Genomic DNA, 13,448 nt, shown 5'->3' on the forward strand with positions numbered 1-13,448 from the left:
CAAACCCCTAAACTCTGATCTTGGAAACTCCTGACTCTGAAAGCAATCGGCCTCAGTTTGGATGCTCCAAGATTGTCAATTGTTCTATTCAGGGTTAAGGTGTAAACAGACATGTATGCTCCCCACCGATAACAACGTGGCTGTGCTTTGGCTTTTTCAATAGGATGATTTTCTGGATGCCTCCAAGATCAGAAAAACACATCAGGATCAATCCTGGCCTTAGGCAGGATGATGAGGCTCTTTCCAAACCTATCTTTTGATTGCATGAAAAGCAGACACAGATGTAACTGTTCACAGGATCAACCACTCAATTAAAATAGACTGTGACGGGTGTGTAGTAACTTGGAAAAAAGCAACGAAGCAGCATTACAAGGATCTGAAACAAGTAGTTACACAGCTCAGTCATCTTTGCAATGTGGCAAGTAACTAGGGCATCATTGTTTTTCTTGTTTATTATATATCAATGAGATAGGTCTGAGAGTACATAGCTTTATTAGGATGATGATATCCTATCCAAGTCAGACAAGTGCATCTGAGAAATAAGCCAGCAGGTATCTACTTCCCACACACACTTAACAGTTCAGCAACAGACTAATCCACATGGGGGTTTGTGGTGGGTTGACCCTGGCTGAGGGCCAGGTGCCCACCAGAGCCGCTCTATCACTCCCCTGTTTCATTAGACAGGGGAGAAAAGGTACAATGAAAAAAAACCTTATGGGTCAAGATAAGGACAGGGAGAGATCATTCTCTAATTATCATCACAAGCAAAACAGACCGAACTTAGAGAGGGAATTCATCTTATTTATTACTAGGCAAAACAGAGTAGAGGAATGAGAAATAAAACCAAATCTTTAAAACACCTCCCCCCACCCCTCCCATCTTCCCGGGCTCAACTTCACTCCCGGCTTCAACCTCCGGCCCCCCCAGCGGCACAGGGGGACGGGGAATGGGGGTTACGGTCAGTTCATCACACGGTGTTTCTGCTGCTTCTTCATCCTCGGGGGAGGACTCCTCTCATCGTTCCCCTGCTTCAGCGTGGGGTCCCTCTCACGGGAGACAGTCCTTCATGACCTTCTCCAACGTGGGTGTCTCCCACGGGGTGCAGACCTTCAGGAGCAAACTGCTCCAACGTGGGTCCCCCACGGGGTCACAAGTCCTGCCAGCAAACCTGCTCTGGCGTGGGCTCCTCTCTCCACAGGTCCACAGGTCCTGCCAGGAGCTTGCTCCAGCATGGGCTTCCCACAGGGTCACAGCCTCCTTCAGGTGCCTCCACCTGCTCCAGCATGGGGTCCTCCCAATGCATAAGAGTAGAAACATCACTTTTCTGTTTGGGCCCATTGTAACAGGGTTTTAGCATGTTGGTGTTTATTAGCTTTCTCCTCTTCAAGTAGGCAATACATTTTTGAAGGCCATAAAGGTGTTATGAATGACTATATCTCCATTAGGAATCTGCTTCTGAGATTTATCCTACCCTTGAAATAGAAATTTTGGTATTACCTTTCTTCAAGGATAAACAATTTTAAAATCAAAGTTAACTTGAGCATGCACTTGCCTATAAAACAATGTATAGAAATGAAACAAAAAGCCATCAGAACAGCAAAATGCTGCTTTGTCAATAGTCTACAGATAACTAATCTAAATAGTTGAAGCATTTTCTCAATTATGTATTCATGCACAAAAAATACTAACTTTTCCACTTATTTCTTCAGAAAATTATGTAGCATTATATACGGAAATCTGTCGTAAATGGAAACTGCCCAAGAAACGTGTCATCAAAAACAAGGGCTTCCACCAATGAGCATACCTCCTCAGATGAACAGACCACTGCAGTCCATAGGACTGCCCATTAAAGTTAAGACATGTATGTTCAAAGGAACAGGCTTTTACAGCCCTGGCTACAGAGTCATTGAACTGGTTATGTCAAAAAGTTGGTTTCCATTTTCTTAATTAAAAACCAAACAACAACATGTCTGAGCATGGGTACAAATGAAAAATTAACATACCTCAACATAAATTAACTACCTCAACATAAATTGCATCCAAAGCATTTCTTGTTCATAACTTTGCATTGCTTGTTGCACTAGGTTTTACATTATTAGCTAGTTGTTTGGGAATTCAAAGATGTAAACCACTATAAAGCACCAGGTATTATTTCCTAAGATCTCTGTAGCAAGGGATTACCAACCAGTGGAAAGCATCTAGGAGGCGGCCTTCTGAATCCAAAACAGGTGCACAGCACCTACTGCTAAGCCAGAAGCACAAGTGGGAGCTCCTTTTAGAAACCACCTGTCAGGGCACAGAGGCCCCTTCACTCAGGTGAATAGCTGAGGCTGTTTAAAAGGAGGGTTCATGCTCTTACAAACCTTCTCCCTGGGATGTAACTAGTACTGAGCAAGAGCTCACCCACAAAATAAATCTAATACTTGAGCCTCACAGCTTTTGCGGCCCAAGAGGTGTTATGTCCTTTACTGCTAAAGGGAAAGCATGCCTGAAGTGTAAGAGAGCTAAATGAGATACAGCTCCTCACACAACCACTCCACGTGTTTAAAACCTCACAGCTGAGCCGAAAAAGAGAAAGGAGAAAATAACAAAAGAAAAAAAGCGTTACAAGGTGCTCAGGGAGGGCTCAGCACCACCACGCTCAGAGACACGCGGCGGGGAGGCCCCCAGAGTCCCGCTGCCCCCGGGGAGCGTTACACCACGCTCAGGGTCAAGACGAAGGCCCCGAGCACCTCTCCGGGCGCGTGGGGGGCACCTCCCGAACAGAACGGCCCTGCCCCAAGCAGGACCCCAGCCAGCTGTCCCGGCTCCTCCTCCCCGGACCTTTATGCGGGCGGCTACGGCAGCTCCGCGGGCCCAAAGCCTTCCCGCGCGTGGCTCAGGCGTGCCTTGTGAGCGCCGCACCCTGATTGGCCCCCAGCGGGCAGGCCGTGCTGTAAGGCGGCAGGTGATTGGCGGGCGAGCGGCCGCGTGCAGGCGCTGCCTGGCTTTGTACACACGCCGGCCCGCTCGGCCCTTTAACAATGGGCGAGGCGGGCGGCGCCGCGTGATGGCGGGGGAGTCCTCGGGACGCCGCGCCGAGCTCAGGTGCCCCGGGCCAGGCCCCGCCGGCAGCCTCGCCGCTGCGTAGGGTGAGTGGCGGCTTTGTCGGGGGAAGCGCCGCCGGCCTTTGTCGGGGCGCGATCGCCCGCCCCCGGGGCCGCGGCCGCCGGCTCCTCCGCGCCCCCTTCGCCCGACCGTGCCCCGCGGCGGGAGGGGGTGGCTTAACGAGCCTCACTTGTGCCCCGCATGGCGGCCAGCTGGGTCGGGGGGCCGGGGGCGCCCCGCGGCGCGGGCGGCAGCTGATCGCGTTTAACCGGGGGCGAGCGAGGAAGGGGCGAGGGTTGCGTTGCCCGTCCCGTCCTGCCCCGCCTGCGCTCAGCGAGCGCCGCTTCCTCCTTTCTGTCCAGGCCCGGCTGTCGCGCCGCCCCGCCGATGGAGCTGGAGGCGCAGTGGTGGACAGGACAGCTGGCTGCCGACATCCACCAAGCGCTTCGCTACAAGGTAGCCCGGCGCGGCGGCGGCGGTTGGTCTGCGGGGGGGGGGGGGGGGGCTGCTGCTGCGGGGAGCCCCGGGGGACGGTGGCCGAGGCCGCTCCTGGCCCCGCGCTGCGGGGGAAGCGGAGGGCTGGCGGCCCCGGCGCCTTTGTGAGGGCTCTAACAATCGGGCCGGCCCTGCGGAGAGCAGCCGGCGGGGCGGAAAGCGCGTGTGAGGTTCGGGCCGCCTGGGTTTTGGTGGAGTTCGCTTTTCTAAACCTTGAAAACCACGGTGTCCTCCCCCAGGCTGTTTGTCCTCGGTCTTGACAGTTTATCTGACTGACCGGAGTGTTCGCTCTCTGCCCTTTAAAAAGGCAAAGGGGTCAGGGTGCGCTTGGTTGTTCTGTCTGGGTGTGTGAGTGGGTCCAAGCTTAAACTCGGTAGAAAGCACTGTGATGCTCTTGTTACAACAACAACAACAAACAGCCACCAAACAAGCGCTCGGTGCAGTAAGAATAGCAGAGGGTTTAGGCAAAACTGCTTTGAAGTTGCTTGAACTGACTCAAAGTTGCTCTTTGGGGCCACTTTTATAATAAAGCACATCTTATGCCCGGAGCAGAAAATCCGTTTACAGTGACTGCACCTACTGAAAATAGGCTTCTGCTTCCAGATAGTACTTGATGAATGGATTATCTTTCTTGAAGGTGTGACTCCTAAAGCAACTTTTTTTTTAAGAGGGGGAGGGAAAACAGGAGAAGGACAGAATAATTTATTTGCTACCAAAGTTACCATTACTAAAACTAAGCTGGTGTTGTGAAAGGTGAATTCTAAAGCTTAGTAGGTATGGGGGGAGGGAGGATTGGTTTGTTTGTGGGGGTTTTTTCCCACTTAAATACCACGTTTCAGAACTTTGACCTTAAAACTTTGAAATTTTTGGGTGATTCCATTGATGTCATCAGACTGTCCTGCTGGAAATTTAATTGTATTCAAAATCCTACTTATAGTGGGCTGTACAATCTGACTCATAAATTTATTCAGGATAACAGAAGATAGCACTGCTGTTCTACTGTGTACAAGAGGAGATACTAGCTACAAGGCAGGAGCCTGGGGAATGTTCTTCCTACCAGTCCACGTTTTGTATTCAAAATAGATCATGCCACAGATTTTTCTCATCTGTGGTGTTAATAGGGCTTTTGTTTTGTGGGGTTCCCCTCAGATCTGAGACCCTGTGAGTTTTATGTATGCTTAACTAAATGCCTGAGAGCACATTGTAATCAGTGTCAGCGCAACATCAATCAGATGAGAGTAAGTCAGGGTTTAAACGTATGCGCGCAGCAAACGTTGACACATGCACGCCCCATTCCTCTTCCTAACGTTGTTACCTTCAGCCAGCTGTTAGTGCCCTTCTCCTGGAGGCACCTGCAGGAGAACTGGCAGCATTGGAACATGCAAACACCAGTACAAAGTCTGACTGCTCAGATTGAGCTGTAGCAGGAGGAGGTTGAGTTAAACTATTGGACTTTGCATTGAAGCAGCTGAGTACTCACATCGCCTTGCTGTTTCCCTGCTGGGAGGTACAGCTTTTGCAGTGGAAGTAATACAACAGAATGGTAAAAGCTAAAGTCCCTGTAGCCAATTGCCCAATTAAATTTTAAATTATTATACTAATGTTGTGCAGAACCAAATTATTTTATAGTTCTTCTGTAATACAACAAATAGATTTTGTTCTGTGAAAAGGGATATTGAAATGATGGGAACAGAAGGAAGAGGGGAGAAATCCTTTGAAAATTCCATGATGAATTTGAGAATATCAGCTATATTAATCTGATACCAATTAAAACTAAATGATGGTTTTAATCACATTACATGCTGCTGTCCATCTAGGAGCTGAAGCTGCCCTCCTACAAAGGCCAATCTCCCCAGTTACATCTGAGAAGATACTTTGCAGATCTGATTGCCATTGTGAGCAATCGGTTCAGACTCTGTCCTGCTGCACGACATCTAGCTGTGTATCTGTTGGACCTCTTTATGGATCGTTATGACATATCTATACAGCAGCTGCATGTGGTTGCTCTTTCCTGTTTACTTTTAGCAAGTAAGTATGTAGCACCAAACTAACTAGAGCAATATAGGTTCTACTGCCAAATACAAGGCGTGTCTTGATGGGATACAGCAGATAGGGAAATAAAGGGGTTATAAAAGACAGGCACATTAGTGTGTATCAGTTTGGCCCAATTGGTAGAGCCTTTCTTTAGACTCTTGTTTTGACTTCTGTTGGCGCCTGATGAAACTGAGGGGAGAAAAAACAACCTGTGATTAAAAACCAGTGTTTATAGTTGGAAATAAATTATTCTAAGGTTAACTTTTGGAGCTGTATTGTAGGAATAGAAAGACTGTCTTTCTGAGGATGTCTCAAAATAGGTAGATCCAGTGCTGGTAATGAGAAATTTGCATACCTGCGATAAAGGAAGAAATTAAATATACCATATGGAGGCTGCACTGCACTCTGCTGATGGTGCTGTGTGGTTCTGAAATACTTCAGACTTCATAAATTGCGATGTTTTTTAAGCTAGCTAGGGCTAACGTAAATCCTGTATTGTCACATACCAAATGTAATGCTGGTGAAGTACATTGGTGAATGCGCAGTACTCTGAAGACAAAATGAATTACAAACCTTCATTATGAACAGTGCTGCTTATATTGACCTCAGGTAGATTCTTGTGGTGTACATCCATCTTTCAATATTTGTGGACCCCTTTTAGATGTCCTCAAAGAGATATGGGTGTAGTTTGCTGGAAAGCCTGCTGGCACTTGCTCTCAAACCAATAGATTCAGAGAAACAGGTCTTGGCAGTAGAACTAACTGATTGAGTTTCTGCTGATCTGTTTCTCTGAATTTATTTTCATTTTCTTATATATCACGTTGTAGCTCTATGCCCTCTTCACTAGAAAACCAGAGCGCTGAGGTGTTGGCTGTCTTTGGTATATGGCTTCCTTTCATTGCATCCCTTGTGTCCACCAATACAGCTATTCAGCAGAACAGTTAAACAAGAAAAGGGTTATTTCAAATTCTTCTGGGGGTAAACTTTGACTGGATGCCACCAATCAGCAATCTTCCCCTTGGCAAAGGATGAGGTGCCGAGTATGAAAACCTTGCCTTAGAAACCAGTGTAATCTATTTAGGAAAATGGGTTGGCTTTGAACTAATGCCAGATTTTCAAATGACATTAATGTTCTGAAGAGAATTATAATTAAAAAAAACAAACTCTGCCATCTTTCATGACAAGCTGCAAGTAGAGCTCCGAAAGCCTGGAGTACTCACTTTTGAGCAGCAGTGTATGAATTGGTTCAGCAAGCACACACCAGAATGCTATTTTAAACTTTTGCCCTGTGTGGCTTAAACAAGCAGTTTAATCAGCAGTGCAAGAAGTTGGACAAATCACACTGTGGTGTATCTGATAAGGTTATAGAAGTAATAAGAGAAATTATTATGTGACTCCTGAAGCTTTTAGTTCTGTAATTACTAGAGTCTGGGAAACAAAAACTAACAGACTGGGACTGGTGTTGGATTAAGTCCTGTATAATACCTCCACTGTTGAAAAAAAGCATTCAATATGTTCAGTCCTGCAAAACTCTCTAAAAACATGCATTTACAATATATATTGTGTAATACTGAATAGAGAGTGTAAGATGGAAAGAATTTGCAATGAAATTGAAATAGCACAACCATATGGCAAACTGTATGGAAATGTGACACTTGTTTCTCTTATTAATGGGCTTTCTACATATACAATTTTACTTCAGGCTAAAAACATACAGGCCTGACAAGTTAAAGTCCAAGGAAGGCTGAAGCTACTAGCAGTGTTAAAGTTGAAACAGTACATATGGCAGAGTAGGTTTTCAGATGCACGTTGCTGAAATCCACTTATTGGAATGCTGGAGCATCTTATCAGCTATCAAATTTAAAAGTGTACCTACCATAACAGGCATTAAAAGCAGCCATGTTGGCTAGAGCTCTAATGAGTTTTAGAAACAAAAAGGGGATGTGGGGGCAGGAGGGTGATTAAAGCCCAGTGCTGTGGTGTTGCATATGCCAAGTCACATCACAGTGGTATTTCATTGACAATGGGGACACATTATACAATCGTTTGGTGACAAAATCCTGTGTCTGCAGTGCCAGTGATGTCCTAATACAGCTTACTGCTGCTCTTGGCAGCTGGCTTCTGTGTGCTAGGGAGGGAAAACCAACAGGAAACATGGCACTGCACTATATCCTACAGGGTGTTTGATGTTATCTGCTGAAATTGAGCCCTTTATAGTACATGTCTCTGATGACAGATTTTTGTCCCTGATGACATCTTCCATTTGAGCTTTGCATCTGCAGGAAAGTCTTAAGCTTGTTTGACATAGTAGAATTGAAATATGACCAACACAGACATTAGATACTGTCTGTTTTATAGTACACTTGTGCTGAAGCTTTTTTCCCCCTCCTCTTTCTGTTCACCTGAAGGTAAATTTGAAGAAAAGGAAGACAGTGTTCCCAAACTTGAACAGTTGAACAGCTTGGGTTGTATGACTAACATGAATTTGGTACTAACAAAACAGAATTTGCTTCACATGGAGTTGCTGTTGCTAGAAACATTTCAGTGGAATTTGTGCCTCCCAACTGCTGCTCATTTCATCGACTATTATCTTTCTATTGCTGTCCATGAGACTGATCTTCATGATGGCTGGCCAATGGTTTGCTTAGAGAAGACTAAGTTATATATGGCAAAATATGCTGATTACTTTCTGGAAGTATCACTGCAAGGTGAGTTACGTATTTCAGGTAATCACTCCTTTGTTGTTGTGACAGACAATGTCCAACTTAAATTAATCTTTTTCTTATTCCTTCTTTCTAGATCATGCATTTTTAAATTATGCCCCTTCTTTAGTTGCTACTGCATGTGTAGCTTCTTCAAGGATTATATTGCGTCTCTCGCCAACATGGCCTACCCGACTGCATCATCTTACTGCATACTCCTGGGATTTCCTAGTTCCATGTATTGAGCGACTATTAATGTAAGTTAACAGCAGCAGCTTTTTTTAAGCCCGTTTCTGCATCTGTTGGTATGCTTAATTGCTGTTAGCACTGAAAGTAAACTTCTCAAATTTCAATTTTTCTATTCTAAAAATACTTAGGTATTAGGTAATATTGTTAAGTAATAACTGTTTTGTTCTTTCCAAAAAAGAATACCTTATCAGATCTAACCTGTTTCCTGTTCTTTCAACAAACAAACCTCAGGCTTGCATTTCCACTGAACATCTTTTGGCATGCTTTGAGAATCTGTTAAATAACTTATTCCCAATCTCTGTAGTCTGCTTAGAAAGGAGAAAGAGATAGTGAAGAATACTGAAGGCATAGCAGCTCCTACTTACTCTGAAGAAGTAGAGGAAGTTCAAGGGATGTTCCAAACGTTATGGATCAAACACGCAGACTGTTAGAGTGGCCAGCTTTGGGGGGAGGAAATGACCAGGAGGTTGTATCCATTTTTGCACTACAGTGGAGAGATACAGCTAACATCAGATAAAAATGCCAACGAATGCCAAGTCAACCTTACTGGGAGGGGATGTTACACAATCAGTTCTTCTAATCTAAACTTGAAGATCAAAACCTATGCCTACCATAACTGCTTTCCTCCTACAGAAGTTTGCTCTTGCCCAGATCTAAATACAGTTGTGCTCCACAGAAGTCCAGGAACAGCTGTATGTGGAAGAATCGCATCTTCTTTATAAGTGTGACATTATCACCCCTGATGGCCTCTTTTGGCTTCAGTAATGTGTGTAATGATGCAGAAGTGTTTTCAGTATTGCTCTGGAACACTTGGGGGCGGGGGGGGGGGGCAAAGCCTTTCAGTCATCTTTGCAGTGCACCATAAAAACTTAGCAATCTTTTAGGAAAAACTCGTGAGGGGTTGAACCCCAGCTGTCTTCAAGAGATCTGTCCTGTATAGGCAGTACCAAGAAACTTAGATGATGTTAGGCCTGACTGAAGTGTGTAGGTGGCACCTGCTTAACCTTGGTATAAGAGCAAGAGTATGTCTAAATATATTTGAGACAGGTGTAAATCAAAGGGAATTCAGGTGAGCTAAACTGTCTAACTTAAGTACTAGATAGGCTAGAAAAAATGTGAGAGGAAGAAAATAAATGTATTTCCACTCCACAAAGAAGGATCCAATATAAAGTACTGTAATCTAGATCTTTAAAAACCTTCTGATATCATGTCTTTAAAACCCCTATACTCAATTACCCAATTTAAATGACCTAGAAGCAGCAAGTAAGTTTTAATGTCACATTCTTGTGATCTGGCACTTTATGGCAGTACCTGTTGTCTGCAATCTGGCAGACTTTATTGCACTGGTAATTTCAGATACTGCTGTATTATTTGTGTTGTACTTGGCTTTTATCTGCATTTTGTATTGCTATGAAATGAAGTGAAATGGTGAAAAGATACTGTATCCTAAAGAAACAAATTTTAAAGCTTTGGATGATTTTAAAGGGTAGGCTAAAATGATTTGCTTTCTTTTTTTAAAAAAAAAAAAAAGCTTTGGAAGCTTTTAAAAAAATTGCACCATTTCTTAGAGTGCTCTTAAAAGTTAACCCAAAAGAGTTTAAACTATTTTAATATCTATTTTCATGTATTCTGTTTTCTCAATTTGTTTTAGTGCGCACGATAACGATGTGAAGGAAGCAAACAAGCAAAAAGGACAACATGCTCAGTCTGCCCAACATACTGTATTTCAGACCCCAGCTCCAACTCCCCAGCAGGCTAATGCTCAACAGCACATACCGCAGTATCTCCAGACTCATCAGTCTTCATTACAGTATCACCATCAGACATCGCAGCAGCAAAACTGCCAACAGATATTATCATCTAATCATACAGCATCTTACCCACTTCAGACTTGCCCTGCTGCCTTACAGTCTAGTGTTCAGGCTCGAGGCCATGTACAGACTGGTGCTGCGATGTCACTAGCTGTTCCGCTAGAAGTGAAGCCATGCATAAGTGTCTCCTACAACCGGAGTTACCAAGCGAATGGACGATATTCCTGTATTACTCCCTGCTTTGAGAGGTGATAAGTACAAAATGGTTTTGTGCTTGTTTGTTTGGGGTGGGAAGTTGTGTTGAGGGGAATTGTTTTGGGGTTGGTTTTTTTTTTTGTTAAACCTCAAATAAGTTTGAGGACAACAAATTGAATTGAAAAAAAAAAAAGTGTCTTTCCAGAAAAAAGCAACTGGATTGGCAACCACTATCGTAGCTCAAATACAGACTGCAAAAGATAAGCACACAGAAAAAACACCCTCTAAAAAGAATGTGTATACCTGGGGGTAATAAATCCTTACTGTGGCACTCAGAATACTCTGTGCTTTTAAGGCACATCTTTGAAACACTAGTCAAAAGGAAAATAGCTGTGGACTAACTACAGGCTTACCTTTTAATGAAGGAGATATGCAGTATTATTTTGAAGACATTTATGTAATACCACCAAACAGTATTAAAACTTACTTTAAATTTACTGAAACTTAAGAATCCATTGAATGCCAGACTTCTCCAAATGCATGGGGACCACACGAAGAAACCTCATCTGGCTGACTCCATACTCTTGCCCCTTTTTGAGCACTTGCGTTGGACATTTGCTTTAGGCTAAGGCATTTGAGTTAACTGGTATTTTGGCTAGTTTTTAAGTTTTGTACCTCACAGGATAGACACTATGTTTTTGTTACTTTTCTCTTCCCTATCCTTTTTATGTTTAAAGTAACTCTTTCTTTCATACTAACTCAGGGAATTTTCTACTCATTACTCTGTGCTGCTGGTTTGTACACTTCATTGGGTATAACTTGAGGGAGGAAGGTAGAAGGGGAAGAGAATGTAGCAAGTGGAGTGGCTTTTCTTCAGGGCATCTATATGCGGAGTACCAAAGGGATATGTTAGTGTTCACAGACTGTAGATGTGAACTGCTGCCCAGCAGTGTGGTATGGAGTAACTGAAGAAGAGAGAAAGTTTCAGCTGCATTTGTACTGTACCAGAACTACTACCACGGCTGTGATTCCTCTGTGTGCACATATACGCACATGTGTTGTTAACCAACAGAAAGTGTCCTCCAATTGTACTGACAGTATTACTTGTGCAAAAAGAAGTACAGTTAAAAAGAAATCCAGTTCTGTCAGGCTTATAGTGGAGGGAAATTCTCAGGTAATAGTGGGGCAACTTTTTCTACTATTTGGGAGTTCCAGAAAAAAAGGCAGAGATTTACTCTTCTAAACGAGTGGATCAAAAATATATTGCAGAGGTAACTAACTGCTTTATCACAATTAAGGTGCTAATTACAGAACTTGAAGGAATTACACTATCTGCTGTGGAGTGGATAGTCTGAGGGTAGAAAGTGTCACTCATCCAACTCTTGGATGAAAATGGTGGTAGAGATATTAATGGAGGATTATTTTTTTTTTAATATAAGAAGATACCTGACTTTCTCCTGTGGTAGAATATGGGAGGAAGAGACATGGATGACAGAATTCTTACTACTTTAAAATATCTTTATAGTATGTGGGCTTAAGGCTTTTTTGTTTGTTTTATTTGTTCCTTTACCACCTTCTTCTCCCCATCTTAGTGGCAGCACTTAAAATTGTGTACCATCCAATGACACTGAAATATTGTGAATCTTACAGAGGCTGTGTTTTGAAAGTAGGGGCAATTAAGATACATTACCAATATAAAGATGAAGACTTTCCCCCCCATGGGAGGGGGGGGCCTTACCATAATGTTCAGAATGGAGGGAGGACAGCTGTGTTCATTCTTTCTGGGGCTGAATGATGACATACTACAAAAACCTATTTATTGTTGAGGAGAAGAAATCCTGTTTCTCTTTGGTTTTGTTTTGGTTTTTTTTCCCTCAGAAATCACAATTTTTGTTGTGGGCTTTTGTAGCATGTATGTGCAAGTCAAGAGGGATAGGAGGGTGGAGGAAAGAGATGACCCTCTCTGCTTTATGCTAGAGAATCAACCTTGGAAATAGACATAGTGTGGTCAATTCTTAAAGTGCAAGTTGGTTTGGTTTTGGTTTTTTCTCTCCTCTCTTCATCTCTTAATGAGTATTTCCCCATGTCTGAGAGTGCTGTTAAGTAGAGACTTTCCACCTCATAAGATGCCATGCTGTTTATTCAGCATTGTTACCTATTTTAAGAGGGAAAGGGACTTCTTTCTGCAGTTTCATTTTGTTGCAATGCTATATCCAAGTCCTCAGTGCTCTAACTACCTCTGATGCTATGAATGTACAGTCTTGTAACAGACCATGACTTGACATAACAGCAGATGCCTGTAGCAATTTTTTTTGTAAAATCTTTAAATCAGCTAACTTATCATCTTTATTTGTGACACAGCAGTATAGGCTCTTCTTTTTTGGGGTATTAGTAAATTTATCCCATAGGCATTTGATATATAAAAATTTAACTAATACTTAACACTGGAATTAAATGGGCGGGGGGCTTATTCAGTTAGTTAATACTGCAAATTTACATTTAATGGGGTGTTTTTTATTTGACTATTTTAAGACATTAGGTCAACTGTAAAAAGATCCACTACATACTGTTTGTTTTTAATTTATTGTTTAGTTGTATTTTTTCTGACACTACAGCTGCATAATGACTACAGAGAAAATGTACACTGAACAGTTTCAATATATTATTTAAAAGGGCTTTACCAGTGTACATTAGAAATACACTGTTCTTACTATTAGAACCAAAATGTGGTTTTTATGGCATAAATAAGAATGGTGCTCCTAGATGCAAAATGTCCAAAACAATGGAATCTTTGTGAGTGCTATGCATTCAACTTATTTTTAAAAATAAAACTAGTTTTGAGTAAGAAGGCTCCAGTGTGTATTATGCTTTTGTG

General features: G+C 43.0%; 1 protein-coding gene across 4 annotated transcripts in view; it reads left to right on the top strand.

Annotated features, from left to right (window-relative positions):
- The first annotated feature begins 2,945 nt into the window (after nt 1-2,945).
- Nucleotides 2,946-13,448, top strand: part of CCNJ (cyclin J) — a 29,017-nt gene continuing 18,514 nt past the window's right edge. For 3 of the 4 annotated variants that reach the window (XR_012836334.1, XR_012836335.1, XM_075758205.1), the window contains exons 1-6: nt 2,946-3,131; nt 3,450-3,543; nt 5,400-5,610; nt 8,025-8,324; nt 8,416-8,575; nt 10,219-10,626. Coding sequence is in view for 2 of the 4 variants with exons in the window: in XM_075758205.1 (XP_075614320.1) it covers nt 3,475-3,543; nt 5,400-5,610; nt 8,025-8,324; nt 8,416-8,575; nt 10,219-10,626 (1,148 nt within the window). In the remaining 2 variants the exon portion in view is untranslated. Of the gene's footprint in view, nt 3,132-3,449; nt 3,544-5,399; nt 5,611-8,024; nt 8,325-8,415; nt 8,576-10,218; nt 13,416-13,448 lie in introns of those variants that run through there. The other variant, XM_075758206.1, reaches the window with a different exon arrangement.

This window comes from Balearica regulorum, chromosome 7 (genome assembly GCF_011004875.1).
Source record: "Balearica regulorum gibbericeps isolate bBalReg1 chromosome 7, bBalReg1.pri, whole genome shotgun sequence".
Lineage (NCBI taxonomy): Eukaryota > Metazoa > Chordata > Aves > Gruiformes > Gruidae > Balearica > Balearica regulorum.